This window comes from Zymoseptoria tritici, chromosome 2, assembly GCF_000219625.1.
Source record: "Zymoseptoria tritici IPO323 chromosome 2, whole genome shotgun sequence".
Lineage (NCBI taxonomy): Eukaryota > Fungi > Ascomycota > Dothideomycetes > Mycosphaerellales > Mycosphaerellaceae > Zymoseptoria > Zymoseptoria tritici.
The window spans coordinates 1,574,404-1,590,818 of record NC_018217.1 but is presented as its reverse complement, the minus strand read 5'-3'; the positions used below and the strand labels follow the sequence as shown (position 1 = coordinate 1,590,818).

At 52.5% G+C, this 16,415-nt stretch overlaps 6 protein-coding genes across 6 annotated transcripts; 5 read left to right on the top strand and 1 right to left on the bottom strand.

Moving 5' to 3' along the window:
* Window positions 1–3,717: 3,717 nt before the first annotated feature.
* Window positions 3,718–4,608, top strand: MYCGRDRAFT_36430 (uncharacterized protein; the record flags this gene model as incomplete). Its single annotated transcript, XM_003855533.1, has 1 exon — window positions 3,718–4,608. The coding sequence occupies one exon, from the start codon at window positions 3,718–3,720 to the stop codon at window positions 4,606–4,608; it is 891 nt and encodes a 296-aa protein (XP_003855581.1).
* A 491-nt stretch (window positions 4,609–5,099) lies between these two features.
* MYCGRDRAFT_68282 (uncharacterized protein) lies at window positions 5,100–6,524 on the top strand (the record flags this gene model as incomplete). Its single annotated transcript, XM_003855534.1, has 3 exons — window positions 5,100–5,923; window positions 5,972–6,068; window positions 6,121–6,524. 3 exons carry the CDS (start codon window positions 5,108–5,110, stop codon window positions 6,249–6,251), a joined length of 1,044 nt encoding a protein of 347 aa, XP_003855582.1.
* A 1,464-nt stretch (window positions 6,525–7,988) lies between these two features.
* On the top strand, window positions 7,989–9,490 carry MYCGRDRAFT_103221 (uncharacterized protein; the record flags this gene model as incomplete). The annotated part of the gene is made up of 6 exons (XM_003855535.1): window positions 7,989–8,036; window positions 8,087–8,106; window positions 8,163–8,183; window positions 8,240–8,308; window positions 8,360–9,083; window positions 9,136–9,490. The coding sequence occupies 6 exons, from the start codon at window positions 8,006–8,008 to the stop codon at window positions 9,366–9,368; spliced, it is 1,098 nt and encodes a 365-aa protein (XP_003855583.1).
* A 158-nt stretch (window positions 9,491–9,648) lies between these two features.
* On the bottom strand, window positions 9,649–12,491 carry MYCGRDRAFT_55193 (uncharacterized protein; the record flags this gene model as incomplete). The annotated part of the gene is made up of 2 exons (XM_003854865.1): window positions 9,649–11,959; window positions 12,238–12,491. Coding segments are annotated over 2 exons (2,565 nt in total), but the record flags the coding sequence as incomplete, so codon positions are not given.
* Window positions 12,492–13,050: 559 nt separating this feature from the next.
* MYCGRDRAFT_108026 (uncharacterized protein) lies at window positions 13,051–14,913 on the top strand (the record flags this gene model as incomplete). The annotated part of the gene is made up of 1 exon (XM_003855536.1): window positions 13,051–14,913. One exon carries the CDS (start codon window positions 13,051–13,053, stop codon window positions 14,911–14,913), a length of 1,863 nt encoding a protein of 620 aa, XP_003855584.1.
* Window positions 14,914–15,440: 527 nt separating this feature from the next.
* Window positions 15,441–16,022, top strand: MYCGRDRAFT_90699 (uncharacterized protein; the record flags this gene model as incomplete). The annotated part of the gene is made up of 3 exons (XM_003855537.1): window positions 15,441–15,652; window positions 15,709–15,765; window positions 15,830–16,022. The coding sequence occupies 3 exons, from the start codon at window positions 15,441–15,443 to the stop codon at window positions 16,020–16,022; spliced, it is 462 nt and encodes a 153-aa protein (XP_003855585.1).
* Window positions 16,023–16,415: the final 393 nt, after the last annotated feature.

Below are 16,415 nucleotides of genomic sequence, written 5' to 3'. Positions count from 1 at the left end.
CACTAGATTCGCAGGCACTAGGATATAATGCCTAAATACAGCCTCGGTAAGGACTAGCAGTCGGAGTTTAAGGAGTTTATAAGGCTAGCATGTAAGCGATAGAGTGTAAATATCGACTATATGAAGCTCTTTAAAGCTTGCTATGTTCTTAAGCAGCTATATAAGGCTACAACTTTTTAACCTACCGACCGATTCCTGTTATCGTAGGCTTATTCGAAAGCCCGCATCTCCCTCTTAGAGCCCTATATGCTTACCTATTTTTCATGTATCTTAGTTGTTGCGATATTGCCGGTTAAAGTGATAGTAGTAATTTTAAGAATTTGCGAATCGTTATAAATTTAAGGCTGAAGCCCCGGAATCTTATCCCCGCGGAGAAATTCACTAGCGCCGGATACACCCGATTACTACTTTTAATACGAATCGCGCACTAAAGCACACAGTTATTAACAGCATTAAATAGCGCATCTATTAGAAGAGCTAATAAGCTATTATTTAAAAAAACAACTACTCTGTTTGACCGCGTGGTAGTTGCGCAACAATTAAGCGCGTGATTTTAGTGCAGATTCTTAAAGCTGCTAAAAGTTTAAGGATCTTCGAATTCTTAGAACTCTAGCGTCGCCGCTTTGCAAAAGACGTCTACATTTGTTACTCGACAGCCACTACCCGCACAATGCTTATTCTTTTTTTATATAAGAGCTCGTGCGCCGAATTACGCGTAAGACTTGAAATCGTGGAAATCGATAGTATGTTCGTCGCAGTGTCGTGTGTGAAACATTTCTAAATAACGCCGAGATAGAGAGACAGGGATTGTGCGCTAGCGTCGGATTTAACTCCGACTAGCGGCGGCGATATTTTCAAATGTTTACGTCCACACCGCGTATTAACAACGACACTAGACTATTAAAACGCATACATAGGTGTGTGCAGTATGATCTGCGGTTTAATACAAAAAAACAACTAGCTCGCGGCGACATGTAGTCGTTAAGAAACGAGGTGCGGCGTAGAATTCCGAATCTGCGAGGGGGGCTTCTTATCGCACCGGCTAGATTCCAAAACTTCAGAATAACTATAAGTCCTTCACACGACGATAATATAACAGCTAGATAGCATATTAACACCATTTCTTCACGAGGCGCAAGGGATATTACTAAGGAAACACTATCTTTAATACTAATAAGATCGACCGGCTGGATATTAAGATCTAGCCTCCGAGGGTTGCGCTAAAGCAACGATCTATCTGTATCTATTCCGCACGCTCGGACGCTCGAATTCGTAAGCAACAATAAGCAACAACACCGCCGTTAACGAGCTGCATCTTACTCGCTGCTATTACTGCTATTATCTATACTCTTAAGGAAGGCCTTAATGTGCTTCTTCGACTGCAGGGCACGCCGGACGCCAGTCTAAGGCACATGCTTGGCTAGCTCGGCGTCCGGCTCGCGCTTTACCATGCCTATGTTCCAGAAGTCGGCGGTGAGTGCGATCGCAGCGTCGGCTAACGCTACTGCCATAACCTCGTGCTTACGTCTAAGCTAGCGGCAGTACATAGCTACCGTGTGCGTCTCTTCTATAGCCGCAGAATAGCTAGCAGGTAGAGGACTGCTCCGCGGTGCGGTATTAACAGGCGGCGTTAGCAGAGCCGGTAGTTGATGCTATGGCGGATACTACATTAGCATTAGCATCGCTAGAGCCGGCGCTAGTATTAGTGTAGGCTCCACAACCGCAGCACGCTTCTTGCCACGATAAGTATCCTTATCCAGCTTTACAACCTTCTTAATAATATAATCCGGCATAGACTGGACGACAGTAGCGCTAGTAAGCACCATAGCCTTCCACTCGTTTACGTGTGCTCCAAGAACGCTAAAGTGCTTGCTATAGCCGTTAACGTAACACCCTACTATAAGCTTCGTCTTGCTATTGCTGCACTGCTTGTCTTCGCACTTAATAGACAGCAAGTACTTCTTAAACGTTGCGATAGTCGTCTCGAATGTATCTACCGTCTTATCGTTAGCTAACTTCCTTCCCTTGCGCTGTTGTAAGGAAGGGGCTTGCTCTTAATTAGATTTGAGTGCTATTAAGCCGTCGGATAACTCTGCAATAACCGGCTTACTACTACGTTTATTGCTCTACACCTCCGTAATAGCAATAATTATCTCGTAGCCCTTAAAGTGCTTAATAAGCGGCGCTATCTGCATGCCCTATTACCCTAAGTCTATACTTGTAATGTCCTTAGGTAGGGTGTATACTAACCGAGCATGCTTCTTAGCCGTTATAAGGGCCTTGCGTAAGAGTAAGTAGCAATAAATTCCTTGCTCTTGTGCATACTTCTTAGCCAGTCTCCTAGCCTTGACTATTAGGTCGTCGACAGCCTAGTAATCGCTAGTGTATATGCAGTTAAAGGGGTCTGCTAACTGCCTCTTGTTAAAGGCCACCGTATAGCGTACGAGGACTAATAAGGGCTCGTCGGCCGGTTTGGAGGTTTTAAGGCGTTTCGAGGGCGTTAGAGTCGCTGATGTTATCGAATCCTGTAACTGCTAACTATTAACATCCTTCACAAGCGGCTAGACATCGCTATAGTTGTCCGATTAATCTAATTTTTGAACGAGCTTAGTTAGCTACACCGGTAGATAAATCCTGGAGCTTACTATAAATGCCAGATAAGGGTAGTAGTGCTGTTAGAGCAGGGAGGGCTAGCGGCTAAATCGCCGGTTTGGGCGTTGTTAGCGCTAACGACTCCTTACGCCCTAACGACTGCTTGCGAGCCTTCTTCGGCTAAGGAGCCTTCCTTAGCTGCTTTCTCTTGTTAGCATTACCGGTAGTACTGCCCTTGCCCTTAGTAGCCTTCTTGCCTACTATTTTGGCAGCAGTTCTACCTTTCTTTAGCACAGGGGTATCCTTAGGTATAGGCTCTAGAGTAGGTGCAAAGGATACACGCTTATACGTTAGTGCAAACGCTAGAGCTAGCTTCTGCGTTAGTGCCGGTGTTAGAGCGGTTGTTAGCTCTAACACTAGTACCTCTGCAGCTGCAGTAACGATTAAGGATCTTGTTACACGCCTTGTGTTTATGTTACTGTCGCTTCTACCGAATACAGCGTCCTTAGTAGGGTCCTTATTGCAGAGGGCAATAATCTGTATATCCGTTAGCACCTCTAGCTCTAGCTCTAGTGTATCAGAGCTCGGATCCGGTTATGTATAGAACTAAGATAGTTCCTGTAATTTAAAGGGCTCTTAAGAGGGTTGTTCTTATGTTTAAGAAGGTCCTTAACCGCTGTAGTCGTCGGAGGGCAGTATTGTAGAGCTGTCTAATAGCTAATAGTTGAATTTCGGCTGCGTCTCTTCCTATAGGTGAACAGAAAGTTCGAGCAGCGACTGTGCACCCGCCCTTAAAGGTAACGACAAGATTAGTAGCTCAAAATGTTGCGGCGATTATAGTAGTAACGACGGGAACGATATTATATCACTATTCATGGTGTGTTAGTGTTGTATAGTTGTATATAGAGTTCAGCCGTCCTGAACCTTAAGATTCGAGTGAATTGAAATTTGAGTTTAGAAGCCTTGGCACCCCCGACCCTTTTCCTTTTGAGAATAGTAAGAGGTCAGACACCCGTAGATTGCCGTCGATTACCGACCTGTCAACCAGATTCAGCTGCCTCTTACTTCCACCCTGCGAGTGGTCAGTTCACTTCAAAGAAAGCTAGCAGGCTATCATTCACCATAATGGTCGCCTTTTCCTCGACATCCAAAACCCAGCCGCAGCCTGCCTACCATGCCACACCAGGCTCAATCCTCAACGTGGACAAAGCCTTCTACACCAACCTCGCCTCGGCCAACCGCACGCTCACCCACTCCTTCACCCTTCCCATCCGCTCCGGCCGCGCCTGGGAAGCGCCTGCCGGCTCTATAGTCCGCATTTCCACTCCGGAAGGACCTCAAGTGGGCGATCTGAATATCTGGAACTTCGACAATCCCCGCGAACGATTCTGGGCCGCTCGCACACGGCAGCTGCACGCCAGCCACCTCACCACGCACGATCGACTATGGAGCTGTCTTCCCTTCCTGCGACCGATGGTCACTATCATCGCGGACTCGCTAAGTGAATACGGCGTTGACAAGTGGGGTGGACGATGCCACGACTTGCTCGGCACGAGGTGCGATCCGTACGTCAACAAGATGCTCTCCGGCGACTCGTACGACTTCCACTGTCATTCGAATCTCACGCGGGCGGTGTTACCATACGGCCTTACGGAGTTCGATGTACACGATGTATTGAATGTGTTTCAGGTGACAGGATTGGATCCCGATGGGAAGTACTTTATGGAAGCGTCACCGGCCAAGAAGGGTGATTTTATTGAGTTCTTTGCGGAGCAGAGGGTTTTGATGGCGTTGAGTACGTGTCCGGGTGGAGATTTGAGTACGTGGGGTTGGGGTGAGGGTGGAGCTGGGGAGGAAGGAGAGAAGAAGAGTATGATCGACTGTTGTCGGCCGCTGAAGGTGGAGGTCTTCAGGCTGGAGGACGAGAGTGTATTGAAGGGATGGAGGGAGCCTGAGAGACCTTGTTATGAGGGGAGGCATGGGATGAAGGTGCCGCTTGGAGAGAAGCAAGTCTGACGACTTCCACCAGCAAGCTGTTGATGCGGATTCGATGCGAAGGTGGGATCGGAACTACGCTATGTGTTCAATCCTATCCGCCGTCAGAATACCGTCAGCGTACCTGAACAGCCTCCACCCGATTCTGCGTTCGGTCATACAAACGACTTTGGCGCCGGGATTGGGTGCTGGACCAGCCCACGCTAAGCCGCACCTAGACCACGCAAGTGAAGGAGTCGTCCCCAAATCCCGAACACCGACTCCGCCATGCGTTGTCTGAACAAAGCTCTAAACCTTTCGCCATACGGTGAGTGGATTCAGAGTTGTGCCCGGTCTCCTCTTTCCAGCTCGGATACGGTTAATGAATAGCTCACAGCTCGAGCGGGGCAGTCGGCGTTCCTTCGCGGCATGCAGCCCAGTATATCAACTACAAAAGAAACAAAATAAGTCATTCACTTTCGAAAGCAATCTTCAAGTAATATCGTTTCGAACACCTCCAATTCCTCATCGACAAATCAAAATGAAGGCCGCCCGCTACTACGGCGCAACCGATATCCGCATTGACCACGATGCTCCTGAACCCATCCCGGGCCCGAGGCAACTTCTAGTCGACGTCGCCTGGAGTGGCATTTGCGGCAGCGATCTTCACTTTTGGACCATTGGTCCTTCACCCGACCGCACGTTGGGGCTGCCCTCCACACTCGGCCACGAGCTGTGCGGCACCGTCCGCGATCCACCAGTATGGTCGAAGTTCAAGCATGGAGATAAGGTGATGGTCGACCCGAGGATTTGCTGTCGAGGCTGCCAGGCTTGTAAAGATGGTACTTCGGCAGCGTGTTCGGATCTGGGGTATTTGGGTGGGACGACCGAATATGGAGGGTTCGGAGAAAGGGTGGTGGTCAAGGAGAGTGAGTTGTACCTCTTACCCGAGAACATTCCGTTGGAGTATGCAGCGATCATCGAGCCGTTGGCGGTAGTACAGCATGCGATCAAGGTCTCGGGCGTGAAGGAGTGGAAGGGGAGGGATGTGCTTGTGCTGGGAGGCGGGCCAATTGGCTTTGCGTTGTTGCTGGTTTTGAAAGCGGCGGGAGCGGATCGGGTGATTGTCTCGGAGCCGGCGGCGGTGAGGAGAGAGCAGGTGAAGAGCTTATCGAAGGGTGTGATCAACCCGATCGAAGAGAGCGTTGAGAAGAAGTGTCTGGAGTTGACTGACGGCCGAGGCGCGGAAGTTGTCTTTGATTGCGCAGGCGTTCCAGCTGGGCTGGAGTCTGCTTTTGATGCGATTCGGTTCAACGGATTGTATGTGATGATTGCAGTCTGGGAGAAGCCGGTAAGTGTGTCACTTGATCACAGTGTGTGACGATGCTGATGAGATCAGCTCGAGATACCGTGCATGAAGTTCTTGGCCAAGCATATAACAATGAAAGGCGCCTACATCTTTGATGATGACTCGATGGGCGAAGTCCTGGACATGATGGCCAGTGGTAAGTGAAGAATCAAAAGTCCTGGAGTGTGAGCCAAACTGATCAGCAGCAGGAAAATTGACAGGGTATGAGAAGATGGTGACCAGTCACATTGGGATCGATGATATTGTTGATAAGGGGTTCAAGGAGCTGATTGCCAACAAGGACAGCCACATCAAGATCCTCGTGAGCCCAACATAGAAGAGCGGCCATCGACCCAACATCCTCAAGTAAACCATGCCCGCAATAGAATGTTCTCTCCAGTCTTTATGGTTTTGATGCCATTTATTCCGCGTGTGAAGTGCTACTGCTGTCGTCGAACTCACAACTCCCCGGCAACATTCGCAAGAGAAGGCTTTGGAAGGAAGACTGCTTCGTCCTCCCGCATGTCGATAGTGCCATCGCCAGTCATCCGGAACGAAGGCTTAAGAGTCTCGTTCTGCTTTTCACGGCATTGGCGTCTCAGGCGCTTATACTCGGTGTAGTCTTCGACTTCGTCCGACCAAGGGCGGCAGAGCACCGAGTCCATGCTACCTTCGGAAGCAAGTCGCTGGAAGGTGATGACAATGACTGTCTCGTTACTTTTAGCCTCTTTGACCAATGACCAGCCTGTGACTTTGTGCCTGGAAACAATTCAGCAAACAAAGTCGACAAAATGGGGTGGAACAAGCAGAATTGTCGTGTGCAACTTCGTCGGCTACGCACAGTCCATCATATCTCAGTCCGGCCCGGGGTTTCCAGAAGCTGCGCAAGGTGTGGCTTCGCAATATGCGAACCGGATGGCGAGATTCTGGTGTCCCAGCTGTCAAGCGGTATCGGCCCGGGTCACGATCTCTAGCACGATATTGGAAGATCTCGGGGGTTGGGCCGGAGACTTCGTCGCTGCCTGTCATCACAACTGCGTATGCCCCAGAGTTGTCGGATACGATACCGCCTTCGGAGTTCCCGCTGTCGATGATTCCGGCACGGTGGGCGAAGAGTGGGTTGATCCACCAGCTGGGATGCTCGTCAGTGTCCCATCATCTTGTCGACGAGTGGCATTGATGCTTACTCGCCAGGTGTGAAGCCCAAATCACCAACACGTCTCGCCACAGCTGGACTCAGTTTCGCAGCAGGAGATTTCAACCATTTGACCAGAAGCTTCTCCTTGCTCAAGTCCTCCGGTCTGCAAATGCCATTAAGGCGTCCTCCAGATTCGTACAGGGGGAGTCCGGTAGCTTTCAATGGTCCATAGCGAGCAATCCAGGCATACTTGAGAACATCGCTCCTGTCGACCAATTTCTTCGGCCAACGCGTTGCTCTTCCTGCGATATCTCGGATCGCCAGATGTATGCGACTGTAGCGAATGTCTTCCAGGCTGATGTCGGAGCTGGCGAGTTTGCGAAGTAGCTCGTCCAGGGTCAAGATCTCGTCAGAGTGGAGTGCGTCGTGGCCTTCACGGGCGACCTGCGGATCCAATATGTCGCGAATCCACCGGGCTTGTTGGCGCAATTCTTCGGCGCTGAATGCAAGCGGCTGATTCAGTTTCGAGGCGATCTGGTCTTCAATCGATTGACTGCGGTTGAGTGTCAAGGTGAGCGCCAGTGCTGCCATTGCTGGAGGCTCGATTTCCTGCTGATGGTCGCGGTGTTGTGCAGCCGCGAAGTCCAGTAAAGGAAGATGCAGTCGGCCTGTCGCCATAGTGACTCGCACTGTTGCTTCCCACGAAGCGGTTGAAGCATTGCACTGCCATCCCGAGACCTGCGGGAGGCGGAAGAGCTAGATATCCATGCGATGTTGAGTAAGAGATGAGGGAGTTCTGGGGAGAAAGAAGACGACGTGGATGGTGGAACCTTGCTCCCCGGATGTGTCCGGAGGGGCAGCGAAGTCGGAGAACGAATCTCGACCGCTCTCCAATCCACGTAACAAATTCTTTGGCCAGAACATCAACCATACAACAACTGAATCGTCGAAAAATGCCCACTTACAACATCGTCGTCTTTGGAGGTGAGTGCGCTATGCCCTTGCCAATTTGAATCATGCTGATGTCGATTCAGGTGATCACTGCGGTCCTGAAGTAAGCAGCTCCTTTACCGTACTCACTTCGTAGCGACTCCAAGCTAACGATTACAGGTCACCGCCGAGGCGCTGAAGGTATGCCATACAAGTATCTCTGCTCAATAAACAAGCAACACTGACAAAGCATACAGGTGCTCGACGTGATCGACAACAGCAATGCCGACGTTCACTTCAACATTCAACCACACCTGCTCGGTGGCGTACGTTTGCTCCGACCACCTTTCGGAAAAGCCCAGGGCTAACCGAAGCAGGCCTCGATCGATGCCCACGGCGAGCCTCTAACAGACGAAGCACTCGCCGCTGCCAAAGCAGCCGACGCCGTGATCCTCGGAGCCATCGGCGGTCCCAAATGGGGCACGGGCAAAGTCCGTCCAGAGCAAGGCATCCTGCGCCTCCGCAAAGAAATGGGCACATATGGAAACCTGCGCCCATGCTTCTTCGCGTCTGAGAGCCTCGTCAAGACTTCTCCATTGAAGGAGGAAGTCTGCCGCGGCGTCAACTTCAACATCGTCCGTGAGCTGACAGGTGGCATCTACTTCGGTGAGCGCACCGAGGACGACGGCTCCGGCTACGCAGTGGACACGGAACCCTACTCGCGCGCTGAGATCGAGCGTGTGGCACGACTGGCGGGTTTCTTGGCTTTGGCTGAAGACCCGCCGTGTCCGGTCTGGTCGCTCGACAAGGCGAACGTCATGGCTACAAGCAGACTGTGGCGCAAGACCGTGACGGATGTGTTTGCCAACGAGTTCCCGCAGTTGAAGATCGGGCATCACCTCATTGATTCCGCGGCGATGTTGATGGTCAAGAACCCGAGAGCGTTGAACGGAGTCATCGTCACTAGCAATTTGTTCGGCGATATCATTAGTGACGAGGCGAGCGTCATTCCAGGATCGCTGGGTTTGTTGCCCAGTGCGAGTTTGACTGCCTCGCCGGATGGCAAGAGCAAGTGCAATGGCATTTACGAGCCGATTCACGGTATGTACAATGTTGTCTTGATGCGAGGTGCATTGTTGCTGACAACCATCAGGCTCTGCACCAGACATCAGCGGCAAGGGTATCGTCAACCCCGTCGCCATGATCTTGTCTTTGGGCATGATGTGCAAGTACTCTCTCCAGCAGCCCGAGCTGGCCAAGAAGATCGACGAGGCCGTGAGGAACGTGATTGAGAAGGGTATCAACACTGCCGATATTGGTGGTTCGGCCAAGACTGCCGAGGTGGGTGATGCTATTGCGAAGGAGCTCGAGGCCCTGCTGAAGTAAACGGTGCAACTGGGTACTGGGTACACTCGCGTTCGCGGAGTGATCGGACAAGAGGATGGCGCAAGGTCAAAACAAAAGTTGTAGATGAAAGCTTTTCCTGGGTGGAACATAACTCTCTATAGAGGAACTTGATGCACGCAAATGGAACAAACCCTGGGTCGTAATGATCACGAAGGTCACCATCGACCTAGAGATTGCCTTCGCCGGTGCCGGTGCCGGTCCTTGATGCTATCACAGAGACAGTTCAGGACAGGTCCTCGCTCGTTTGTCATCCTTACTGCCACAGTGGCGCAACGGTATCCACCGCCCTCTCCACCACTGCTCTCACCCGATCTCCCAACGTCCGGTTCCCACACTCCACCTCCAACCTCTCCAACCACACCTTCGCCACTGCCTTGTCCACCTTGATCTCCAGCCCGGGCACTGGAATGCCCAGCGCATGCAGCCTCGTCAACTCCGCCGCCTCAGCCTTCTCCCTCTCCACCTCGTCGACTTCTTCCTCCTCTCCGTCTGCACCATTCTCCACAGCAGGCATCTTCGGCCTCGCGATTGGACCCACACAATCCTCCCCAAACTGCGCTTCAAGAAACATACACAACCTCCCCAACTTTTCCTCAGGACTCACATTCGCATGCGGATTCTTGCCCTTCTTCCCTCCATCCCCATTGACACCATCTTCCTCGACTGGGTCATCTCCAAAGTGATCGTGCGCATGTTGTCGGCTGCTCTGCTTCACCGCCGCCGGCGAGCTCTCCACCGTCATCAACACTGCCATCACGGCGTCTGCTACGCTGTCGTTCGTGGCGTTGCCTTCCCACTCTAGCTCCAGTTCTCCGCGTTCGCGGCAGGTGACGAGGACGCAGCCGCCCATGACTTCGAATGTTGTGTCCTTGTGCCTTGGCACTTCTTCGTCCGCGTCCTCTTTCTTACCCGACGAGCCATTTGTCTCCACCTTCTCTTCGGGTGTGACGGTCGCGACTGTGCCGAAGGTGCCCTCCAGAGCCCATTTGATGAGATCGATGCCTGCGGCGCCGAGGGTGATGCGTTGCCGGCATACGATGGTGGTGGTCGTGAGGCCGGCGTACTCTTTAAGGTCTTCGGGCGCCATTAAACTGAGTTTGAAGTCGTTCTGGACGAGGACGCCGGTGACGAGTTGGCCGCCGGTAGATTGCGTCTGTTCTGACTTGATCTTCTTGGACTCTCCGTCTGCCGTGTCTTCTTCGTCGTCTTCGCTGGAGGCGGGCGGGCTGGGAAGGAGAGTCGGCGGAGAAATTTGACTTGCAAGACGACCCACGACTCTGGCGAGTTTGTCCTGTCGGAAAGGTATGCGGACTTCTTCACAGTTTGCTGGAGAATAGACCTTCATCTTTCCGAGACCGAGCAATCGACTTTTGAGACGGTTCATGTTGTGTTTCTCGCCATGAACGAGAATCACGACGGGCGCTCCAACCTCTTCAATGAATTCTCGATTCTCCTGCCCATCAACGTGGACGGCGAAGTTGAATTCCTGAACGGTACATCTTCTGGGGATCATCTGCCTCTCGCCGTCGGCTAGAGCTCCAGGTCGTTTGCCGATGTTCATGCCTGTGTTCTTCTTGCCGGTGACTGCAGGGATGGAGTCTGGCTCGGTCATGATCGTCTTGGCCATGGTGCCCTCCACGCTGTAGCCGGTGATGATCACTCCATTTTTCGCATCGGGAGCCCACCGTTCGAGTAGAGTTCGACTTGGACCATTTTGCAGCATACCAGGACTTGCAAGTACGACACTTGGCCCGACATCTTCGTACCGATCCATGCTCTTCAGCTGGCGGATGAAGTTGAAGTCCCAAGGTCCACCGGCTCCTGATGAGTCTGATGCAGCGGCCGCGGAGGCTTGGAATTTAGCTTTGATAGTGTCGTTCATTGTCTCCACGTATGTCTGATACACGATCATGACCTTCTTTGCGAGGCCTGAGGCGTAGTACATTGGGAAGCGACGGTACTCTTCGTGTCTTTGCCAGTAGTCTTCCAAGATCAACATGAGCTCCTGCGTATTGCCGACAGCCGTGGTAGGCATGAGGACACGACCTCCACGATTTAGGATGCCGGTGATGGACTTGATGAGAGCATTTTCACGCTCTTGTCGAGGCGTCCTAGTGCTGATGCCGAAGGTCGATTCCGTGATGAGGCAGTCAATTTTCACATTCCGTGGCACTGCGGCTGGAATGAGATGGCGATCTGTCTCACGACTGTAATCGCCAGTGAAGAGAATGTTGAGACCGGCAATCTCAATCAAATACATGCAAGCTCCTAATACATGGCCTGCCGGATATGGGGTGAAGCGGATGCCGTTGTGGGAGTGAGTTGTGTGAAAGCTGATGGTCTGAATCATGGGCAATGTAGAGAGAATATCCTGTTCGGTGTACAGCTGGCTAACGTAGCCATCTGTCCCTGATGTGGAGGATGCAGGGGTGTGTGTGTTGTGCACACGGACGGCGTCTTGAGTCGTCCATTTGTAGATGGCTTTTGTCGGATGGGTCATGTAGACACGGCCGGCGAAATTGGTTTTTGCGAGGACGTATGGTAGTGATGCGGAGTGGTCTTGGTGGAAACTTCAAGTAAGGTAAGATATTAGCATTGGACACTCGAGTGGGAGGACTCTGAACAGCTGACGCCGTCACCACGGCATGTGCTGCTGGCAAAGGGAAAGGGAAAGGAAACCGTATGTGTAACAAATGGCATACAGTTGCTATGAAGACTACTATCGTTGCATTGGGCATGAGATGATAGCCATTACAGTTCCGCCTCTTGTCAAACTAGTAGTGGTGCTGCTGCCATGCCGTGGTGGTCGCTTGTATCCATGCCAGAAATACAGAGGGAATATACTTACTGCGTGATGAGAAGTAGATCAACGGTGCTCAAGTCGAACTCGTCGTAGAAAGGCAAAGCACCGAGTCCTTCATACGAGGGATGGATGCCAGCGTCTAGCATGACCGTCTTGCCCTTGTATTGTATGATATGACATGATCTTCCCACTTCATTGCCTCCTCCCAAAGCCAGAAACATGAGCTCGTCGGACGGGTCTACAGGATCATCATCGGCGGGCTTTGCGTTCATCGCGCTGAAAGGACGTTTCGCGGCCATGTTGGAATTGGGGCGCACGGGGCGCTGTCGTGAGGTTCGAGTCCAGTCAGTCCGTGGTAGAAAGGGGAGCAGCAGGCAGACGGGTCGTCATGTGCATCAGCGCGTCGAAGATGGATGTGAGAATTATGAAGATGAAAGTCGAGGACTGGAAGATGAACCGTCAAGAAGTGAAGCGCGCGATGCATCACGGGCGCTCTCGGGCCGCAAGCCGCTTTGACTGCCGCTAGGCCGCACTTTTGAGAGCGTCCACTGCGACTGCGACAGCCAATCTACCGAACACCATCATCGCTGCCTCGCTGACCTCGACAAACCCTCCAGGACGAACCGAACACGACTGCGCAGGACTTTCGAGGACTGCGACCGACACGACATATTCTACCGAATTACGCGATACACCACATTATACCGGAACAAGGCATCTGATGAAGGAGGAGATTGAGGCACCAACGGATTGAGGACGGCGCACCTCGCGTGCCCATCGCGCCGCCCATCCTGATACACATCACGCCGTCGAGAAGCATCTCCATCAGGAGACGCTGTGTCGGCGCGCACTCGCACGATGTCTTACTCACACATGGCGCCGCCGATTCCAGCGCAGAAGCCACCGAGCCCATACCCGCCATACAACCCGAATCATGCCGGATCACCCACAAATCAGTCGCCGTACGCGCCGCCTCCAGCAAAGCGACAGAGATTATCTCCTGGGCCCATGTCGCCTCAAAATGGTTCTCCGGCATATGCGAATAGTCCAAACGGACTGCCGGGCGCTGGATCATATGGTAATCCATACGCGAGTCAGGCAGTGCAATCACCGTACAGTCCAGCGTCGTATGCCGGTTCTCCACAGAACTCGTTCAACACTCCTCAAGCGTATCACCCTCCACAACAGCAGATGCAATGGCAGCAGCCTCAGAGTCAGCAGCGACCAATACAGACCAGTCCAGGTCCCTCGACCGGATCTTCCATGATGCCTCCTCCACCGAGACCGAACAAAGAGGAAAAGGACGAGAAAGTGGGAGTGGAGGATATCGGAGACAGCCTTTTTGGAAGCGGCATCAATCTCAAGGACGAGGAGAATTATTTGCACAACACATGGAATAACAGACATGGTGCGAACGATAGCTTTGCCACGGCACAGTCTACATCATTCGGTTCAAGTACTCTCAGCGGGAACAACAGCTTCAACATGCTCACACAGGGCACTTCATTTGGCAGTCAAGGACAGAACGGAGCGATGGCTGGCACGCTGGGCCAAGCACAGTCTCAAGAGCAGATTGAAGAAGAGACCATTCGCAAGCGAGGCGAGGCTGCGCGGGCGAAAGCCACTCGGGAGCAACATCACTTGAACAACCAGTTTCTCCTCGGCAACTGCGTCAGGAATCGCATGCATCTGCGCGCATCGGAGAACGCAGTGAAGTTGGACACAAGTGGAGTATACGTCCGGAATCCAGGACCGATGCAGACTCAGGTGATGATGAATGGTGCATCGACGGAAGGAGTCGCGGAGGTCAAACCCGAGAGCATGATAGACGCGGGAGTGGCATATGATTCCATTCTTTCGCTTATCAGTCTTGCCGCAGGTGAGAGGTTGAGAGGCTTGATTGATGACGCTTATGGTCTTGCACGTGCCCGACGATATGGCGATCACGGCCGGGTGGTTCCGCCAGAGTTTGCAGACATCGCTATGGGTGAAGGCGAGGCGACCCAGGAGACAGTCGTTTCTGAGAATGTTACAGGTTCGCAGTGGGAGAAGACGAATGGCCAGCCACCGGTTGAAAATGGCGAGGTGGTGGCGAACGGCGGCAAGGAAGCTTCAGTGCCAGTTCAAACCGTGTCTTTCCAAGGCTCACTGAACGCTCGACTGCGCGAGCTTGCCGAGAAGGACAAGCGCGCCGAAACGGAGCGGACGAAGAAGCGCGAAGCCCGGCGGAAAGAAGCCGCTGCGGCCGAGCCTGCCGATGGCACTATGGCCGCGGAACCGTCGCAGGAAATGCTCGCAGCGGCGGCTGCCACTGAGAAGATCACGAAGAAGGAGCTTGCCAAGAAAGCGAAAGAGGCCACAGGAACTGGAGCGCAGACATTGCAGAATTCCAACCAGACCGCTGCGATGATGGCTCTGGGTAGCAAGACGAAGAAGTTCTCATGGATGACTGGTGGCGTCAGCAACATGCCTACCAATCGATTCGCCAAGCAAACTCCTGCAGCGAGCGGTACGGCGACGCCCAAGGTCGAGAGTGCTCCGAGTGGAGCTTCAGCTGCTGCGACTCCCGCGCCCAAGGTTGAGAAAGTGCCGACCTGGGGCGACTGGAGGGAGGATGAGGTCACCGGCAAGGCCATCCATCTACGCGATTGGATCTGTGTTCTGGATCGAGATGGCCGGGAGAAGAAAGCGCTGCAGAAGGCCCTGAACAAGTTGTCGTAATACGAGCGAGCCCAGACTGAATGGATTGGACTCTGAAGGGTCATCGATAGAGGATGGCTTCGAGTATCGATTCGCTCTCTTCTTTCACCCTCGGGTGTTGAATCCATCCGAGGCAGCTTCACAGTGTATTTTGGGAGTAAAGGCTTGAGTGTGTCCACGATACCCAACGTAGTAAGTGCGATATTTATTCATCCAAGACGAAGAAAAAGGAACAGTTTTCACATATCACGCATTGCCTCCCCATCTCGATGTTCACTTCTGTCGCACCAAGATTCTGTCCCGTTTGCTTGGTAACGCATGTGGCACACGTTGAGCATTGAGAGTTTCTCCTTGGACCGGCAAATTCCTCGAAATTGTGCGCATTCCTGGTTTCACGCCGGTTGCTCCGTGTCTTTTCTTCCTCCCTGTGACAACGACCACTGCACTTCATCTTCTCCCTACAAACGACACAGAACATCATCAGAATCATCACACCCTATCGAGACCTAACAAGAACAACAACAATACCATCAAAACACAACAACACAATGCCCTCCTTCACCACCATCCTCACCCTCCTCGCCGCCACCGCCATCACTTTCACCACCGCCCTCCCATCTCCCCACCTGTTCACGCCACGCGCACCCACCAACATCACCGACCTCAATGCCGGCGTGAATATCTGCACCGAGCCCGACTTCGGGGGCGAGTGCTACCATTCCTCGTGGCCGAAGAACACCTGCATCGATTTGAGAGGATAGTACGTCTTCTACCTCCTACCAGACTGACAGGAAACCATGCTAAAGATAGTCACAGTGCCGGCGTGACGCAAACCTTCCTTCCCGACACTGGATTCGACTGTTTGTTGATGCAGTGAGTGACCTTCCATTTCCACCTCTTTGCAATGTCGCCTTCTGACCACATTCATCACCAACAGGAATAAATGTGACGCCTCCGTCCCCTTCGCCGACATCTCCTCGGATGAGACCGAAATCGCCCGCGACCTCTCTGGCCTCAAGTGGATCGGCAACGCGACGAGCTACATTTGCTTCTCGGAGGTCATGGCCGCCAAGCGATTCATTCGCATCTCGAGACTCAAAGCTTCGGGTGGAATGGTTCGTGCGGATTGAGCTGGGACTATTTGACGGTGGAGATGAGAGAGCGATGAGACGTGATGAATGCGAGGTCATGGTGTACGATGAGACGACCAGGAGACTTTCGCGGTCGAGGTTATGAACGAGGAGGCACAAAGACGCTTCGAAACATCTGAGCAAGATGGAGTGAAGTGTTCTTGCGTAAGGTCTACCTTGAGTGCTCGAAATGCAAACGAAGTTGCTTCTCGACAAATAATGATGCTCGCTTTTGTTCGTAATTGTCTCGAGCCCCGAATTCGTCTCAATCGTAGAGACTGCTCTCTGATGCAACTACCGCCACGAGCCATCGTGAGAGTCTCGCAAGTAAGCAAAAAGTCCAGCTAAAAGCAAAGGTAAGGAAACAATGTCCCTACGCAATCCGCAGGTTCA